The 17,384-nt window shown below is 45.9% G+C and overlaps 1 protein-coding gene across 25 annotated transcripts in view; it reads right to left on the reverse strand.

Moving 5' to 3' along the window:
* obscnb (obscurin, cytoskeletal calmodulin and titin-interacting RhoGEF b) overlaps positions 1-17,384 on the reverse strand; it is a 91,580-nt gene that overhangs the window by 39,061 nt on the left and 35,135 nt on the right. For 12 of the 25 annotated variants that reach the window (XM_072711193.1, XM_072711192.1, XM_072711199.1 and 9 more), the window contains 14 exons: positions 16,676-16,939; positions 14,325-14,591; positions 13,567-13,833; positions 12,803-13,069; positions 11,776-12,042; positions 10,936-11,202; positions 9,742-10,008; positions 8,381-8,650; positions 7,778-8,044; positions 6,831-7,097; positions 5,752-6,030; positions 4,647-4,913; positions 4,081-4,353; positions 959-1,225 (listed from right to left, as the gene is read on the reverse strand). In XM_072711193.1, the coding sequence (XP_072567294.1) occupies positions 959-1,225; positions 4,081-4,353; positions 4,647-4,913; positions 5,752-6,030; positions 6,831-7,097; positions 7,778-8,044; positions 8,381-8,650; positions 9,742-10,008; positions 10,936-11,202; positions 11,776-12,042; positions 12,803-13,069; positions 13,567-13,833; positions 14,325-14,591; positions 16,676-16,939 (3,756 nt within the window). The remainder of the gene's footprint in view (positions 1-958; positions 1,226-4,080; positions 4,354-4,646; positions 4,914-5,751; positions 6,031-6,830; positions 7,098-7,777; positions 8,045-8,380; positions 8,651-9,741; positions 10,009-10,935; positions 11,203-11,775; positions 12,043-12,802; positions 13,070-13,566; positions 13,834-14,324; positions 14,592-16,675; positions 16,940-17,384) is intronic. The other 13 variants (XM_072711198.1, XM_072711188.1, XM_072711189.1 and 10 more) reach the window with 13 other exon arrangements.

The following is a 17,384-nucleotide window of genomic DNA, read 5'->3' on the forward strand; positions in this document are numbered from 1 at the left end:
ATGAGGATGTGGTTTCAGACTCCTCAAAATATGATCACGTCTTAGTTATAATGGCAGCATTAAAACTCCAGTCTGATTTCTCGATCTGATTTCTCTGTCATCACCCTGTAAAAAACCGCAGATGTGTCACCCTTCCTCGGGTGTCAATTTCCCCCTTCGTTCGTTACAATTATGCAACAACTCTTCAAGAGTCATTTGATTTTAAGAATTCCTATAGAATCCTTAAGTTCTGTGCACGCACTTCATTTTGTGATGAAGTCATTATCATCAGTAAAAAGAAAAAACAGAGATATATATATATATATATGTACAGTGATCTCCTGCCTATCGCGAAAGTGACGTTCCAGACCCATCAGCGATACGTGAAAATCTGCGACATAGAAAGACTATATAAATTTACATTTTTTTATAGTTTAAGCCTTAAAATACCCCTTCCACACGCTTTAAACACATGTAAACTTATTTAAACACACTTTGTAAACACATATATGATATGTGGATGTCAGGCTAAGGATATGAGTAATAATAATAATAATAATAATAATAATATGTAATGTATATGTATATATACACATCTCTCTCTCTCTCTCTCTGTATATGTAATGGAATATGTAAAAATAAAAACATTTTAAGCTCAGTATGGGTTCACAAAAAGTTTGCTCACAACAAATCGGACCACAAGCAAGGTACGCTATACGCAAAGAACTGTGATGCGTATATATATATATATATATATATATATATATATATATATGCAGATGAGTTATTCCAGGCAGCATAATTAGCTTCAATTAGCATTAATTAAGTTCCCAAGTCCTCTTTAACTGATTTCAAAGACCGATATAATTCCCCTTATGACTACTGGGTGGATAATTGACCAGATGAAAGTAGAGATCTGTAGGCCAATGCAGCAGACGAAAGGCAGCAAGGTGGTCCTCCCAATGAGAGACAGGCTCACCTTGCACCTCTAGGAGGGCCACCACGCAGGTGCCCTCAGCCTCACAGGAGTACGAGCCTCCGTCCTGTGCGGCTACGCGGCTGATGTACAGCCGTGCCACGTTCCAGTCCTGCTCCACCACCACCCGCCGGCCGTCCGGCTGCACAGGCCTCCCGTTCCTCCTCCAAACTGCCTTCACGGGCCGCGAATACTGGCAGATGAACTCCACGGGTTCGCCCTCCGGCACCTGCTCGTCTCTCATGGCACTGACCACCTCCACCGTAGGATCTAAGCCACAGGGGGAGGAGGGGAGCCCACAGCGAGGACCAGTATCAGGTGCTGCTCTACAGCGCCCCCCAGTGTAGAGACCAGATCACAACGCCTGGAATTTTCAGAGTAGGATCATTTTTTTTCAGCCACGTATTTTAGTAAATTTATACCAGCACCTGGACTGGAATACATATGTACAGAATTTGAATACAAATTGCAAATGTCCTAAAATCATTCCATTGTTCAGTTGGTGCCCTAAACATCTGGCGCTCCATATCTCCAGAACAAAAACCACACACCCTACTCCAGGTTTTCCAGGGCTGTATGGTCAACTTGGCACCCCTGCAAGTTAAACTGCTAGGGGGTGATGAGTGCGGGTGGAAGTGCAGGCAGCGCACAGGCAAAGCCCAGCAAGGGTTAGGCAGGTTTTAGTACCCGGCAGGTGGTAGGAAATTTGGAACAGCAAACAGCCAGGGTAGGTAGATGGAAGGCTGAGGTGTAAGTGGTCAGTAATTAGTTTGTCCCTCCCTCCTCACTTGCCAAAGACCTGCTCAAACCCAGCATTTCCACACTCTTTCTGGCCATAATAACCCTTCTCATAAATCAGTAACTATTGCTTAGTGTTTAACCATATCCATATGACTATTTGACATATCTATATGCTGACCTTTGTTACCAAAGATTCACTCACACAAACTTGTATAACAACATCCATCCACCCATTTTCTATACCTGCTTGACCTATTAAGGGTCACGGGGGGGCAAGGTAGAGAATAACCCAGGATGGGACAGCAACCCATGGCAGGGCACACACACATTCACACCTATGAGCAATGTGGCGACTCCAATTCACCTCGGCAAGCTTTTGGAATGTAGGGGGGAACCGGAGATCTTGGAGGAAACCCCATGAACGACAGGGGAGACCATTAATTACATAACACCCCCTCACTTAATCGCCATCACTGAAAAAGCAGCTCAGTTAAAATTTTGGATTTTAGAAGATTGATGAGAGAAACAACCACTGTCCACTCTCTCATAAACAAATCTGTTGGCATAATAACCCCACACGTCATTGGAATACATGCATAACAGCACAGCATATCATTACCATTATAATTAAACATAATTTACTGCCCATGGTGAAGTGGGCTAATAATCGCCTAGTACACCTGTCAATACCTTACAGATTCCATACATAGGTAGTAAATAAAGTTCCTAGTCTGTCAAGTTGGTGCATGAACAGTGCAACAAATTCCCAAGACATAAAGATACCAACATTTCATCCATGTATACATCGACCTTGCTCCATGCTTATCTAGTAAAGTGTCGGAGTGAGTCTGGGGCCGACCCCAAAAAGAGCGGGCTACCAGAGAGGGAAACTCCCCGCATGGGATGCCAGTCCATCGCAGGGCAAACACACGATCACAAACTATGAGGATTTTAGAGGTACCAGTTCATCCAACTGCACATGTTGGACGGCAGGTAGAGACGGAGCATCCAGAAATAATCCACGCGATATAGGGAGATGCCACGGGTCTTAATCAATCCAACAAACATTTTTTTACCTCTGGCAAGTAATTTTCCACAACCTAAACATCCAAAATATGAGAAACTTAGAGAATCTGCAAATTCTGAGTGTTGCTTAGCAACAGCAGGAACCAGCAACATCAATGCCCCCCCCCCCCTGCTGATGAACACAAGGAAGACAAAAATCTCACAGGCCATCGTAAGCAACTTCTTAAGGAAGCAGCTTTTCATGGATTTAATGCTTCAAAGAGCTCATGCATGGTGGAGGCAGAGAACCAGTGACGCAGCGGCCCGCTGATCAGCATTACCCAGGCGACCATTAATGCTTTTCAGCTTGGGTGCTGCAGTTACACCCGGAGCAGCTGATACGACTTTCCCTCCAGTTAAGTTTCTCAGCCTCCGCTAATCAGTGACAAGCGACAAGTCTTATTAGGCTCATTTATGAACTCGACGACGTGACGATGTGAAGGCATGACAGATGACCCACTAATTTTAGGCTCTGCTTCTCTAAATGTTCCTTTAACATTCACAGTATGATAATATATACCATTCTATCCGTTTCCAGCAGATTCCTGGGTTGTAGTTCAGATTCTGCAACCTTAAGCGTAACATCACAAAACAGCACTTATAAAAATAACTGTGGTCGCGAAACAGAACATGTTCAAATGATACTGATTTACTTACTGGTGCTGATTTACCATTTATAACAGGCATATTTGCACACACTTTCAATGCCAAGCATGTCATGTGATACAAACACCACCCGCCATTCGTGTTTAGTGACATCACTGCAGCTCTGAAGTCAAGGGCGTAGATTTGGGTATTTATGGCAGGGACATGTCCCTCCCAGGGGCTAGACTGGCAACAAAAAGCAGCCCAGTGACCGGGGTCCCCCATGGTATATTTTGCCGCAGACTGGGAGGAGGGGCGTCTCCCCTAATGTACTGGCATATTCTGCCAATCACGATTAACCGAATGGCCTCCAATGAAATAGCGCAGCATCCATTAATCATCTCCTGCGATCGACCTGGAAACAAGCTGAGGTATGTAGGCTACGTAATGCCAGGGCTGAGGAAGAAAGATCGGCTCTCAAAAGCTCTAAGAAACTCCTGAACTTCCCGAAGGCCATTCCGTGCCTTGTCCCTACCAATATTGTGGGGGTACCATGAGTGTTTAGGGGTCCAGGGCTGATTAGGTCCCTACCAATGCTGAAACCAAACCTACTCCCTTGTCTGAGGTGTGTTTCACACTCATTTGACAATGCTGCACGCTAGAACTGAAGTCTGTGTTGACCGGCGGACATAGAGGGATGCTGAGTGAAGGACCAAGGCCCAGTTTCTCGGTACCTTTCACCAGCAGCTTGGCAGAGGATACCAGGCTGCCAGCCTTGAAGGTGACCGTGCCTGAGTCATTGGCAGCCAGGTTCTTTAGGACAAGCGTGTGGACATGGTGGCCGGCGACCCCGATGTCGGCGAAGGCACCCTGCCGCAGCCGGGTGCCATCCAGCCACCACTGGGCATCCCTGGCAGCCCCGCGGGACAGCTCGCAGGAGAACAAGGCCTGCTCCCCCACAAAGACATCTGTGCTCTTCAAGCCAGACACGATCCGCACCTCCTCCACTGTGGAGCGAGCCACAGAGAGTACGCCTCAGCCATTTTGGGTCACATGACCCTCATTAGGGTTTTCTGGAAGATTTCACTCTTGCCTGATATACTGAGGCAATCCACTGTGAACCTTTCCCACCTTCAAAAACTCTGGAACAGCATCATTCAGAGTGAGCATGTCCAACCTGGTCTTTAGCTTATTTTACTCTAACATTACCATTCCAAGGGTACATGGAGTGCTTCCTAACTTACTGGTTTTTACCACATAATGGGTAGTGTGGCTCATCTTGTCTGGAGTGTCTATGTACCTTTCACTGTTAGGGATGCCGTGGTCAGCTGGTCTCCAGCATCGCAGGTATAATAACCACTGTCCTCAGGTTGGAGGTCATGGACATGAAGCTCCAGCTGCCGGCCGTCCTGCTTCATCTCGTACTTTCTTCCGGGCTGCAGAACCACGCCTCCCTTCCTCCACTCCACGGGGGCGCCAGGCTTGGAGAGCTCGCATCGCAGGATGGTGCTGCCGCCCTCCACTGCCTCCAGGCTCTTCAGCTCCTGCTGGAAGAAGATGGGCTCCCCTAGAGGCAACGTGTTGAAAGAGAAAAAGTAAATGGATAAGACAATGTTGGGGAAAAATAGCTGGCGGGAATATGGAAGGAGGAGGAAAAGAAATAGGGGCATTGTTTTTGTGGAGTTTCATAGCTGAAAATGTTCTTCAGATCCATTCTTCCAAATTGGCATGAAGATCATGCATAGTCCTACAAAGATGCAACCCCTGCCTTCGTAAACCTCAGTGGATTGGTGGGAATTTCCAGCATAGATGCTGTGGGTTTATTTTAAAGAGTCATGCACCTCCACCTCCACCCTTGAATACATCATACCAGTCTGCTCTTTCCACAGCTGTTTTGCCTTTAAGTCACCAGGCCATCTGCCTTTGAAGCTCTGCTACATTAGAAGCTCATACTGTATGGGCCAGGAAGCCTTAAAGTCTTTCTTTGATCAAAACAGAAGAGCCTGCCGGGAAAACACTTCACGTTCTCAAAAGTTTTGTATTAGCCGCACCGCTAACCACACCGATCTTCTTGTCTGCTGCAGCACTCACCAGTGTCTTTATTGCATCACAAAGGGCTTTACAGGATTTGTTACAAAAGAAAGCCATGGAAGATGCAATAAAGAAGAAGAGGGTGTGGACAATAGGGAAAAGTATATATACCTATATAAAAGTAATTTCTAGAACTATAACCATGCCGTTACATCTAAAGAAGTAGCAGCAGTCAGCATAAGCATTAGGGCGGTCAAGGGCCAGCCATGCGAGGAACAATGCTGAGATAGAGCTTCTCATGGCTAAGAGACAGGACGAAGGCGAGCCATCGATGGAGCAAGACCACCTTCCGCCTTCTGCCTTCTTGCCTCTACCTTTGGGCTTGTCCAGCACCAGCAGGTTGGCAGCAGTCCTCTCCTCGCCCACTGTGAAAGCCACGAGGCCTGAGTCCTCTGGCGTGAGCATCCTCAGCACCAGCCTGTGCCTACATCCCTGGCAGCACATCTGGTTGAGGTCGTTGTTCTGCAGAACGTTGGCGCCCAACCGCCACTCGACCTCCGTCACGTCAGGCTGGGAGAGCTCGCATTCGAATCGCGCATCTTCGCCTGTGGTCACAGCTACGTCACGCAGCCTCTCTGTGATGCGCACGCATTCTGCCGGAGAAGATGGCCATGGGGCAAGAATGTGGGGAGGGGGCTCCATACCTTCCCCTTTGACAGCTTAAGTATTTCCACACTTGCAGTGGCAACACTTAGCCAAACTCAAATAACGGAATACCCTAAACCAGGGGTCTCCAACTCCGGTCCAGGAGAGTTACTATCCAGTAGGGTTTCTATTCTGCCTGGCTTCTGATGAGTCACACCAGTTCCTGGTATTTACTTGAGTATAGGTGTGACTCATCAGAAGTCAGGTAGGATAGAAAACCTACTGGACAGCAGCTCTCCTGGACCGGAGTTGGAGATCCCTGCCCTAAACAGATCAACTGTGTACACGCAAGTATACGCAGACAGTTCACCTACGCTGAGAAGGTGTAAATATATATTTTAGTGTTGATATCATGTTAGCAGAATTACAGAAGTACATATTTTCAAAATTAGCTTCTCATTTTGCCAAGACTCCAAAAAATGTCACCTATCACATAAAACTTGAGCCGAGAAGACATATAGGGGTTTATTTTCAAGATATGAGCAAGATGTCCTGTTCTTGTCTGGCTCTCAAAAGTATCTTTGACAAAAGTTTATTTGGAACACAAAAATATGGAGGTCCTAATCAAAAGGGATAAAAAACATGTTCAAAAAAAAAAAAAGAGTAATAAAAGGTTTCAGTGTTAGATTTCGGGTAGCATGAGTTCAGCCGCAAAGTTAAGAGTTGCTCAATGTCAAAGACCAGAAGGGGAAGCTGAGGAAACAAACCAACTACCTGTTCAAATGGGTAGTCAAGGTTGCCCAGTTACCTTTGACTGTCAGTTTGGCCTTGCTTGTCCTGTCCCCAACACTGCAGCTGTATTCACCAGCATCTTCAGAGGCTAGCTGGTGGATGACCAGCACCCGCGTGGATCCCCGGTGTTGAAAGGTATACTTCCTCCCCTGAGACAACACCCGAGAGCCCTTCTTCCAGGTCACCAGGCCTTCAGGACTGGAGATCTCACAACACAGAGAGGCTTCACCACCCTCCTTTGCCTCCACACTCTCCAGCTCTTTGTTGAAGACCACAGGAGCCACTGCCAGGACAGAAAGGATTGAAAGAAAGGCCACCATTTGTTACGAGCAGTCCTCAAAGGTCATTGTTGCATCAGATCTGCACTGTTTACCAAACCAGTAAAAACACTGCAGTGCCCACAATTGCTGTAAGATCTAAACTTGACCACACGAACAGTCTTGTTTCTCATATCCAATTTCACTTACCACACAAAGAAAGTCTACTGTCGCTTCTAAAATGTATTTGCAAACCTCGCCGCCATTAATGAGCATTATAGAACATATCTCCAGAAGAAGCACAGAGAATGATGGCCATCACTGTTCTCGGTCTTTCTGTTAATTACAGACATTGGTCCACAAGACTGAAGGCAAGCATTTTGAAAATACAGAAAATACTGACGTGCCTTGTGTCAAAGAGCACAAAGAGATCTTTAGCCGCAAATTACAGCTAAATAGGGCAGATTAGAAGAAACTGGGCACGTGGACTGCAGGAAGACAAAGGAGCCTCAATGCCATTAGTCAACACAGAAGTGTCAAGACAGAACCTTCTTCAGCTTTGACAGGAAGACACAAACACAAGCACACAAACAAATACACAGTAGCACCATCGCAAACAATCAAGGTGGAAGTAAGATCAAAAGCACCAGTGAAAGTGACCACCAACTGGTTTGAGCTGATTGCCTCCTCTCTGTCCTCCACACACCTTTGACCTTGACTGAGGCTGTGGTCTGCTGGTGTCCCGTATCGCAGGAATAGTCTCCCGAGTCCTCTAGCGTGAGATTGTTGATCACCAGTTCGACCTTTGTGCCCTCTGACCTTATCTTGTGCTTGCCGTTGGGTGTCAGGACAAGGCCTCCCTTCGTCCACTCCACGTGTGCCCCAGGCACAGACAGTTCACAGCTCAGAGTGGTGCTGCCCCCTTCTTGTGCCTCCTGGCACTGCAGACCACGAAGGAACATCACTTTGGCAGCTGTGCATGAAGAACGAAGAAGGAGGCTTCCTCTTTAGTGTCATGATGTCAAAAAAAGCATAAAATGGGACAAAACATCTGAAGCAACAGGGTAGAGAACCCTAACATTGTGGGATGACAAATGACCCAGTCCCAGTCACTGCCAGTTGATGGACAAAAGACTAAGTAAAGTACAAGGAACAAAAAGAGTTGCAAGCATAAAAAAATGTGAGACTATTTTCTCAATAATCAAAGGCCCAGATCAAGGACCTTTGACCGGGAAGATTTATGAGCCTTTATGGTTCCAGGTGGCACCAAGCAGACAAGATTTTGATGGATGTCACAGTGCCACCTCACCTGTGACCACCAGCTGAGCAGAAGACGTGTGGGCGCCCATGACAAATGCAATGGTGCCCGAATCTTCTTGGGTGACATTTCGGAGAATAAGGGTGTGCACTTTGCCTTCCACCTCGATCAAGTTCATCTCATTATTTTGCAGTGGTACGCCCTGCAGCATCCACTGGACCTGAGCAGCGTTGTCATGGGAGACGTGGCACTCAAACCGCACGTCGTCTTCCTCACGCACCAGGCGGTCCTCTAAGCCCTTAACTATGGTGACCTCCAGCTCTGTTTTGAAAAGTCCATTAGACACCCAGGGTAAGACAGAGGACTGTACATACACACACACACACACACACACGTTCTATCTTACAGATCAAAGCTGGGAATTAAAATTTGAGTCGGTGCAAGAAACTTCCATAGATCCGAGTACACTTAGCTATTCTAAATTAAAAAGCAAGAATAAATAACACGCAATCAAACATTCCAGTTCCAAGATCCAAAAATGAGGGGAAACACAAAAAAATAAGCAGATAAAGAGATCTGGACTTGATGGAAAGAACATGAACAAGAGATCCCCCCATTGTGATGAAAATGGATGGTGTTGCTTCATGAAATGCCATGTAGAAAGTAAGTTTGCACACTGATGGCAGCCATGTCATCTCCTTGTCAAAGTGACAAGCAGAACTCAGTGACATCACGGAGAAGAAACCGCTTTACCCACAATGCTCGGCATGAACACAAGTGGGTGACACTGGCCAATGAAACAATAGAGATGAGGTAAGAGTGCCAGAGTGAGTAGAAAAGGAACAGAACCATTCGGATGAGATGCTGATAGGCGATTCTTGGCAAGAGTCATTCGTTGCCCCCCCCTACCCTGCACGGACAGCCTGGCTGACGTGGTGTGGTCCCCAGTGTCACAGGTGTATTCTCCAGAGTCTGCCACCTGCAGATTGTAGACGACCAGCTCCACCACGACACCCTCCTGCTTCACCTGGTACTTCCCACTGGACTCGAGGGGCTGGCCGCCACACATCCAGTGCACCTCCGCGCCAGGCTTGGTGACCTCACAGCGAAGGTTGGCACTAGCGCCCACCTCCCCCTCCACGTTCTCCAGTGGCGCCCGGAAGAACACCGGCAGTGCTGCGGAGAGCGTGATGCACGCCAAAGGGCGCTTTTTCCACTTTCTAAATGCACCCTCCACATGACCAAGAAAACACGACTTTTCTCCATATTCATCAGCCTCGATCACATTCACCATATTAGTAGCCTAAATGTAGTTTGGCGCAACTTTCTACGCACATCATTCTAGTTTCTTTAAAGGATAATTCAACTGAAAACATGCCCATTGAAAGATAATTAAAAATGTTTTGGCCTACCCTTCACTGTCAGCTTGGCTGTACTTTGCCGATTCCCTGCATCGCATGTGTAATCCCCAGAGTCCTCTGGATCTACACAGTGGATGACTAACTGGACATGGCGGCCATCTTGGCTCATTTCGTACTTGGAGCAGGGGCAGAGATCCACCCCTCCTTTCCTCCATTCCACTGGGGCCCAGGCCTTCGATAGCTCACAGCGGAGGACAATGCTACCCCCCTCCTCAACCTCCTGATTCTTCAGCTCTTGCGTGAAAACAACTGGGAGGGCTGCCATTTAACGGAAGATATATTAAAAAATCAGCCCTTTTTTATAATATATCTAAAACACATGATGCATACAAGGACACAACAACTTTATAATGAAATGCAAATAAGATTTCAGTTAAAGGTTACTTCTACATATATTCCCCTTCTTCGAATAGCAAAGCACTGGAAAGATGAGTATATACAAAAATAAAAGACAAGAGAACAGACTGAAACCGATCATGTATAGCTACCACTTCCATTAACGGAAATGACTTGATAATTCTCCCATTTCTTGGTGGTTAGAAGTGGAATACAAAATTTCTGCTACGAAAGGGACATTGTTTTGAATGCAGCTTAGCTGTAAAAGGGACATGGGTTGAGACACACACCTTTGCAAAAGTTTGTTACATGACGAACAACAAGGGACCTGTATCACAAAGCAGGATTTCTTGCTTAGCTGGAGAACCTGTGGGATTTAAGGTATCCCAGTTTAAATGGACTTTATCTTCATTCACTTTCAAATAGCATAGACCCGCCAGACTACCATAAATCTGATAAATCATCCAGCTAAGCAAGAAATCCTGCTTCATGAAACAGGCCCCAGCAATCCCACATGCTTAAAAACTATTCAGTTCCCGATGAGCAAAGAATCATGAGTCACAAAACTGCTCCACTGACTAACTGCAAATGCCACAAGCATATCCATTACACGCACAAGTAATTTTCTTGTAAGTGATATGCTGGGAGAAGTACAGCAGGAAAGCCACATAAAGAATGATGGTAGATCAGGAGAACCTACATGGCATCCAAGTTTTTTGTCTTGGAATTTTATGTTTAGAAGAAAATCCATGAAAATCTTCTGAGCATGAACATGTTTTTGAGGACAGAAACCGCACTACGATGAAATGACTGTTGGGATGTAGACAATCAGGGTAGACAGTTTCCTACCGTTGACTTTGACTGAAGCCACGCTGGTTTTCTCCCCTACGTCACAGACGTAGTCACCCATGTCGTCCATCTTCAGATGGTGGACCACAAGTTCCACCGTGGCTCCAATTTGCTTTATTTCATACTTGTCACTGGGTTGCAACACCAAACCACCCTTCCTCCACTCCACCGGAGCTCCAGGTTTGGAGATCTCACAGTGCAGGCTGACACTGCCGCCTTCTTCTGCCTCCTGGTCCTGAAGCTCACGTTTAAAGATAACTGGAAGAGCTGGAAGCCCAAAGGAATATAAGGCAGGTTTTCAATTCCAGACTTTTCTTTTGCACGTAAATAAGAAATGGTTAACAGCTGCTATGTAGAAAATAGCCTTTTTAAGTTATAAAATTCCTAAGTTTGTTTCCGTGGTGATTGAACATTGAATGACATCCCCTTAGAAGGTGCTTGGGAGGCAAACTGGAGTCTCAAAGATGAAGATATCATAAAAGCAATCAGATTTAACTTAGGCTCCCAGTTATATTACAGCTACAGTTCTCCTTCCTGGGCAACACAACCTACAAGAAATGCATATCATGAACTGCAGTCAGACATAACCAAGAGAAAAATATTTGCTATGCACAGGAGGAAAATATAACAAAATATAATTATTCATAAATTATTTATAATGCAACACAAAGGATAACTCAGAATCTGTAATAAAACCCGCAGAATGATGAAATCTCTCCCACATCGGGAACCCGTCTCCATAAAGCTCACTGAATATGGGACGATATGAGGCATGAGGTGACGAGGCGGGATCATCAACTCCAGACATCAGGAAATGTAAATCCCAGGTGACTGTCCTACCGTTGACTTTGACTTCACACGTGCTGTGTTTGTCCCCAGCGCGGCAGCTGTAGCTTCCTGCATCTTCAGGTGTCAGGTCACTGATCTTCAGCTCAGCACAGGTGTCCTTCTGCTCTATGTGGATTTTTCCTCCAGACCTTAGTGGCTCTGATCCTTTCCTCCACTCCACCGGGGTTCCGGCTTTAGAGATCTCACAGCGCAGGGTAACGCTGCTGCCCTCACCGGCCTCCTGGTCCTTCAGCTCACGTTTGAAGGTGATGGGAAGAGCTAACAAACCAGATTTAAAATTAGGCTCCCAAGTTTGGGAGAAAAGCCAAATTTGTGCAGCAAGAATAACAGAGTCTTCTAAAGGACAGTCACACGTCTCCCTATAACTCAACCAGAAGAATATCACCATTTCATTTAAATGCAACAAGTACTATGAATCCAATGATTTTTTTTGGAATAAAGCAAAAGGAAATTGTTCAATTAGGAAGCTTAGAGATACACCAAACTTGATCTTAATATCCATCCATCCATCCATCCATCTTCTGTAGCCACTTGTCCTATTCAGGGTTGGATCCAGAGCTTACAGGCGCAAGGCAGGGAACAACCCAGGATGGGGCACCAACCCATCGCAGGGCTCAGTCACACACCATTCACACCTGTGGGCAATTTGGTCACTCCAATTAACCTCAGCATGTTTCTGGATTGTGGGGTGGGGGGGACTGGAGTAGCCTGAGGAAACCCCTCGATGACACTGGCTGAACATGCAAACTCGTCACACATGGAGCCATGGTGGAGACTCAGACCCCGATCCCTGAGCTGTGAGGCAACAGCGCTAACCGTGACGTCGCCAAGCCACCCCTGATATTAATATCTTCAGTCATATCGCACTTCTTGAGACATCATAAGCAGAAGAACGATGTGAAAGGATAACAGCCGTGTGACTAAGATGACGCCGAACAAACAGAAGTGCAAGAAGAAGGAACGAGACGAACAACAAGTGGTAAAAAATGAGGCATACAGTGCGAGTCCTTTTTCCTACCGTTGACTTTGACCTCACACATGCTGTGTCTGTCCCCAGCGTGGCAGCTGTAGCTTCCTGCATCTTCAGGTGTCAGGTCACTGATCTTCAGCTCAGCACAGGTGTCCTTCTGCTCTAAGTGGATTTTTCCTCCAGACCTTAGTGGCTCTAATCCCTTTCTCCACTCCACCGGGGCTCCGGATTTAGAGATCTCACAGCGCAGGGTAACGCTGCTGCCCTCACCGGCCTCCTGGTCCTTCAGCTCACGTTTGAAGGTGATGGGAAGTTCTGGGGTTCCATGAAGTGTGAAATATAACAAGCATTGCAGATGTGAATGAACAATGAACTAGATCCACAGAAATGAAAACAACGATTCCAAAGCAGAAGTAGGCAGAGAGAATGTGGCATCTCCAAGTTTACAGCAGAGTCAGTAAAGAGCAACTAAAAAGCTCAAGAACTGGGGTCATGAGGTCAACATAGGAAAAGATAAAGAATCAAAACCAGCACAAAATGTGCCTTTGATCATTCTCTGCAATTCCACCAGGGGCCGCTGCCTCCTTATCCATAATTCCACCTTGGAGAATTATGTTGACCTATTTTTGTTCCTTATATCAAAATATCACTCTCGTTAATTCTTCAATCAGGCAACCATACCAGCATATCGACAGCAAACTTTAAATAATATTTTTTCCATCTGTATTTTCTAGTGATCTATTCACTGAACAAACGTTTATTAAAGTGCCGATAGTTTCCAGTCGCTCTGTAAAACCAAGGATTCCTCCTACCGTTGACTTTGAGGTGTGCCGAAGTCACTTGGCTTCCACATACGCAGCTGTAGTCTCCTGCATCCACATGTGCCAGGTCAGTGATCTTCAGCTCAGCACAGGCCTCTCTGAGCTTCATATGAAACTTGTCTCCAGACTTGAGCACATCTTTGCCCTTCCTCCACTCCACTGTAGACCCAGGTCTGGAGAGCTCACACCGCAATGTAACGCTGGTGCCCTCGTTGGCACTCTGATCCTTCAGTTGCTCTTTAAACGTTACGGGAAGCGCTGGAGATGTTTCAGACGTCAGTAAAAATGACAATGAAAAAATGGACGCAAAACCTCTATCAATTACAAAAAAAACCAATGCTCTTGCTCAAAGTTGTAATTAACAGAGTTAATAACCAGTTAGATAACCAGTTAGAGTTAATAACCAGTTAGAAGGAGTTATACACTGATGACGAAACTAACAAAAAACAAGACAATGTACACAGCCAGACACGCTCAATATCAGGGGTAGGCAACCCTGATCCCAGAGTGCCGATATCCAGCAGGTTTTCCATCCTACCTGGACTGTGAGGAACCTGATCTCAGGTAGATAGTCAGTCATCGGATACCGGCATTCTAGAATCAGGGTTGCTTAGTCCTGCTCTGCACTCATAGTCCATTTTTTGGTTAGTCAATCACGTGAACAAGTCTACCAAGTTCACAGAAAAACATTACATTCTTCACCCAGGAGAAACAAAAATAGTGTGACGGACACAGTGGTGACATCCTACCATTGACCTGGACGTTAGCCGTGGTCCGCTTGTCCCCACATTGGCAGCAGTATTCCCCACTGTCTTCAGGCTTAACATCACTGATCTTCAGCTCAACGGAGCAGTCCTTCTGCTTCATCAGGAACTTGTCTCCCGACTTCAGCACCACTCCACCCTTCCTCCACTCAACGGGGGCTCCAGGTTTAGAGAGCTCGCAGCGCAGGGTGACGCTCTCGCCTTCCTTGGCCTCCACGTTCTTCAGCCTTTCCTTAAAGTCGGCAGCCGCAGCTAAAATCAATAAGCACCGTTTTACTGTGCAAAATCGAACACAGCAACATTTCCCAAAGGTGATGGTGAAAAGCACAGCTGCTTCATGGATGGTGTCTGGGAATTGTCTCTCAAAAATCTTGATTTTCAAACCCTAAAACCAAAACTATCCCCATGACACTTCTTGTGAAGGATATCCTCTTATTTCCAAAGATTTTCTATACCCGCTTGTCCTATTCAGGGTCACGGTGCCCCGGAGTCTATCCCAGAAGTGTCAGGGTCAGCCCCTGCTGTGGTCCTTCCGTGTCCCTTCGCCGTTTGACCAGCAGGTGTCGCTGGTCATCCCGTCCTTCATGTTAGTCTTTGTTCTCCCCAGTTGCCTGTCTGGTCATGTGGCTCAATGTGTTGAGCATGTGGTTGTCTGTGTACCCTTCTGTCCTGTGTATGAATCCCACCTCCTCTGTTTTTGTATTTGGCTCCCTAGTGTTTCATTTGAGTTTCTTTAGTTCTTGTGTCTGATTTTGTAGTTGGTTTTGGTTTTGTTCCTTGTGCCCCTGCTTGTGTCTTTACCTGTTTAATTCCCTAGTGTTGGTTTCTGTTTCCCTGTGTCCTTGGTTAGTTCTTAGTTTCCCTGTGTTGCTCCTTTGAGTTTATTAGTTTCACCTGTGCCCCGTTTCCCTGGTCTTTGTTAACTAGCCTCACCTGTCCTGTGTTAGTCTCGTTACCCCTTTAGTATTTTAGTTTCTGCTTCTGTTTAGTTCTTCAGTGGTTCATTGTGTTGTTGTTGGTTTGTATTGATTGTGGTTGAGTTGTATAGAGAAGTTTGTGTGATGTGTGTATTTTGCTTACCTGCCCAGTTTTTGTTATTTAGTCTTTATTTATCCCCTTAAGTGTTTGACCCTCGTGGTCCTTTTGGTTTCACTGTGTTTGTAGTGTTTTCTGTTTTATTTACTAAACCCCTTCTGTTCCTGGAGCCGCCAGTGGGTCGTCCACCCCTTTTTGTGCCCGATGCCTCGCTCCCGCGCCCGAGCCGCCCGCGCCCATGACAAGAAGCACAAGGCAGGGAACAACCCAGGACAGGCTGAACTCCACACACATGGAGCCAGGGCAGAGACTCGAACCCTGGTCTCCAGAGCTGTGAGGCACACATGATCTGTCCATTTTTATATATATCTATATCTATATCTATATATCTATCTTATACATAATATTATAGTACTTATACTATTTCATTAGTCAAAACTAGTTGGGTATCAGACAGAGACAGACATTTTATATAACACGTAGTTAACAGATTAAGTGATACGACATGCTGAGGAGTTAATCTTTCATGGACAATTCATTGAAACCCTAATCATTCTACTTTGTGATTAATATTTAAGAAAATAATGAACTAATGGCAAGCAATAAAGCGACACGGAAGTAAAATATCTGTAGGTAACAAAAAAGATGATTTGGCGTTCTCTCCTACAAAAGATGGCTGATTTGGATGCAGCCCAGCAGATCCTGAAACCAGGCCATGGACAAACAGGAGACCTACATTCTTCAGTTGGAGGTCTAAGCCTTCTTGTGGTTAACAATTCAGGCATTTCCCCTTTCCTAAGTTTCTAATATTCTCAGCGTCACTCTCAGGGTATCCTTCCCACATACATGTTATGATTTTCACAGAAGTATTAACATATCCATCAGTCCAAAACAGTATCCAAAAGTACTGTATATATTGCAGGGATGCATAAATTGTGTAGTGTGCTTGAGTGGTGTTTCTCAACCAGTCCTCTGGGACCCCCAGACAGCCCTCTTATTCGTTCCCTTCCAGCTCCCAGCCAATCACGAACGGCAAATACCTGGTACAGGGGTGTTGGGAGCTGGGAGGGAGCAAAAATGTGCACTGTCTGGGGGTCCCTGAGGAGTGGGTTGCTCCAGAGTACCAATTCCGTTGGAAGTATAGCAGCTAAAAATTGCTGGGTTATAAAAAGAAGAGAAGAGCATCATTCCGGCAGACAGAAAAGGGGATTGCAGTGTAAGAGGAGAGAAGAAAACAAATATACGAAAGAGTGAGGTGACTGAGCTCCATGATGTGGTTTTGAAAGAAAGTCTTCCCTTACCCTTCACTGTCACCAGGGCTTTGGTGGTGGCCAGCCCTGCCTCACACTCATAAACCCCTGTGTCCATCTCCTCCAGCTTCCTAACCGTCAGCATGGCCTCCTTGTCAGAGCGACTCACAGCCCACTTGCTGGAGTCCAGGATCAAGCATCCATCCTTGTACCACTGGACGTCACAACTCTTAGAGATCAAGCATGACAGCACCAAGTCCTCACCCTCCGTGGCCTCATAGTCCTCCAGTCCTTTAAGAATCACTGTGGACCTCTCTAAAAAACACAAACCAGACAAGGCTCTTCTTTGTAATTCTAGGTAACGTTCATGTCACTCCACTGCTTCTCAGAAAACCTCCCAGTCTCCCAGTTTTGTTTAATAGGTAAACCAGTTCTAAAACAGAATGTGCAGTCTCTATTACACTCTGTTACTGTTTAAATCAGCCGAAATAACTGTGCTTATAATCAGGCAAAGAGGAGCAGATTTTAAATAATTGTGATATGAATAATACAAAAATTTCAACACAAAAGCAGATGCGACGGAGCATTTAGAGCTGCAAAATATGGACACCAAGGATGAAACAAAGACAGAGCAGTGTCTTATGACGCTACAGAATGGTGTGGCGCTCTTCGACTATCCACTGGGTGCAAGAAGGTCGAGAAGGTATTAATTCCAGTGCAAAAAAGAATCAAAGAGAGCAGAAACTGAAAGCTTCCTGGC

This window comes from Paramormyrops kingsleyae, chromosome 4, assembly GCF_048594095.1.
Source record: "Paramormyrops kingsleyae isolate MSU_618 chromosome 4, PKINGS_0.4, whole genome shotgun sequence".
Lineage (NCBI taxonomy): Eukaryota > Metazoa > Chordata > Actinopteri > Osteoglossiformes > Mormyridae > Paramormyrops > Paramormyrops kingsleyae.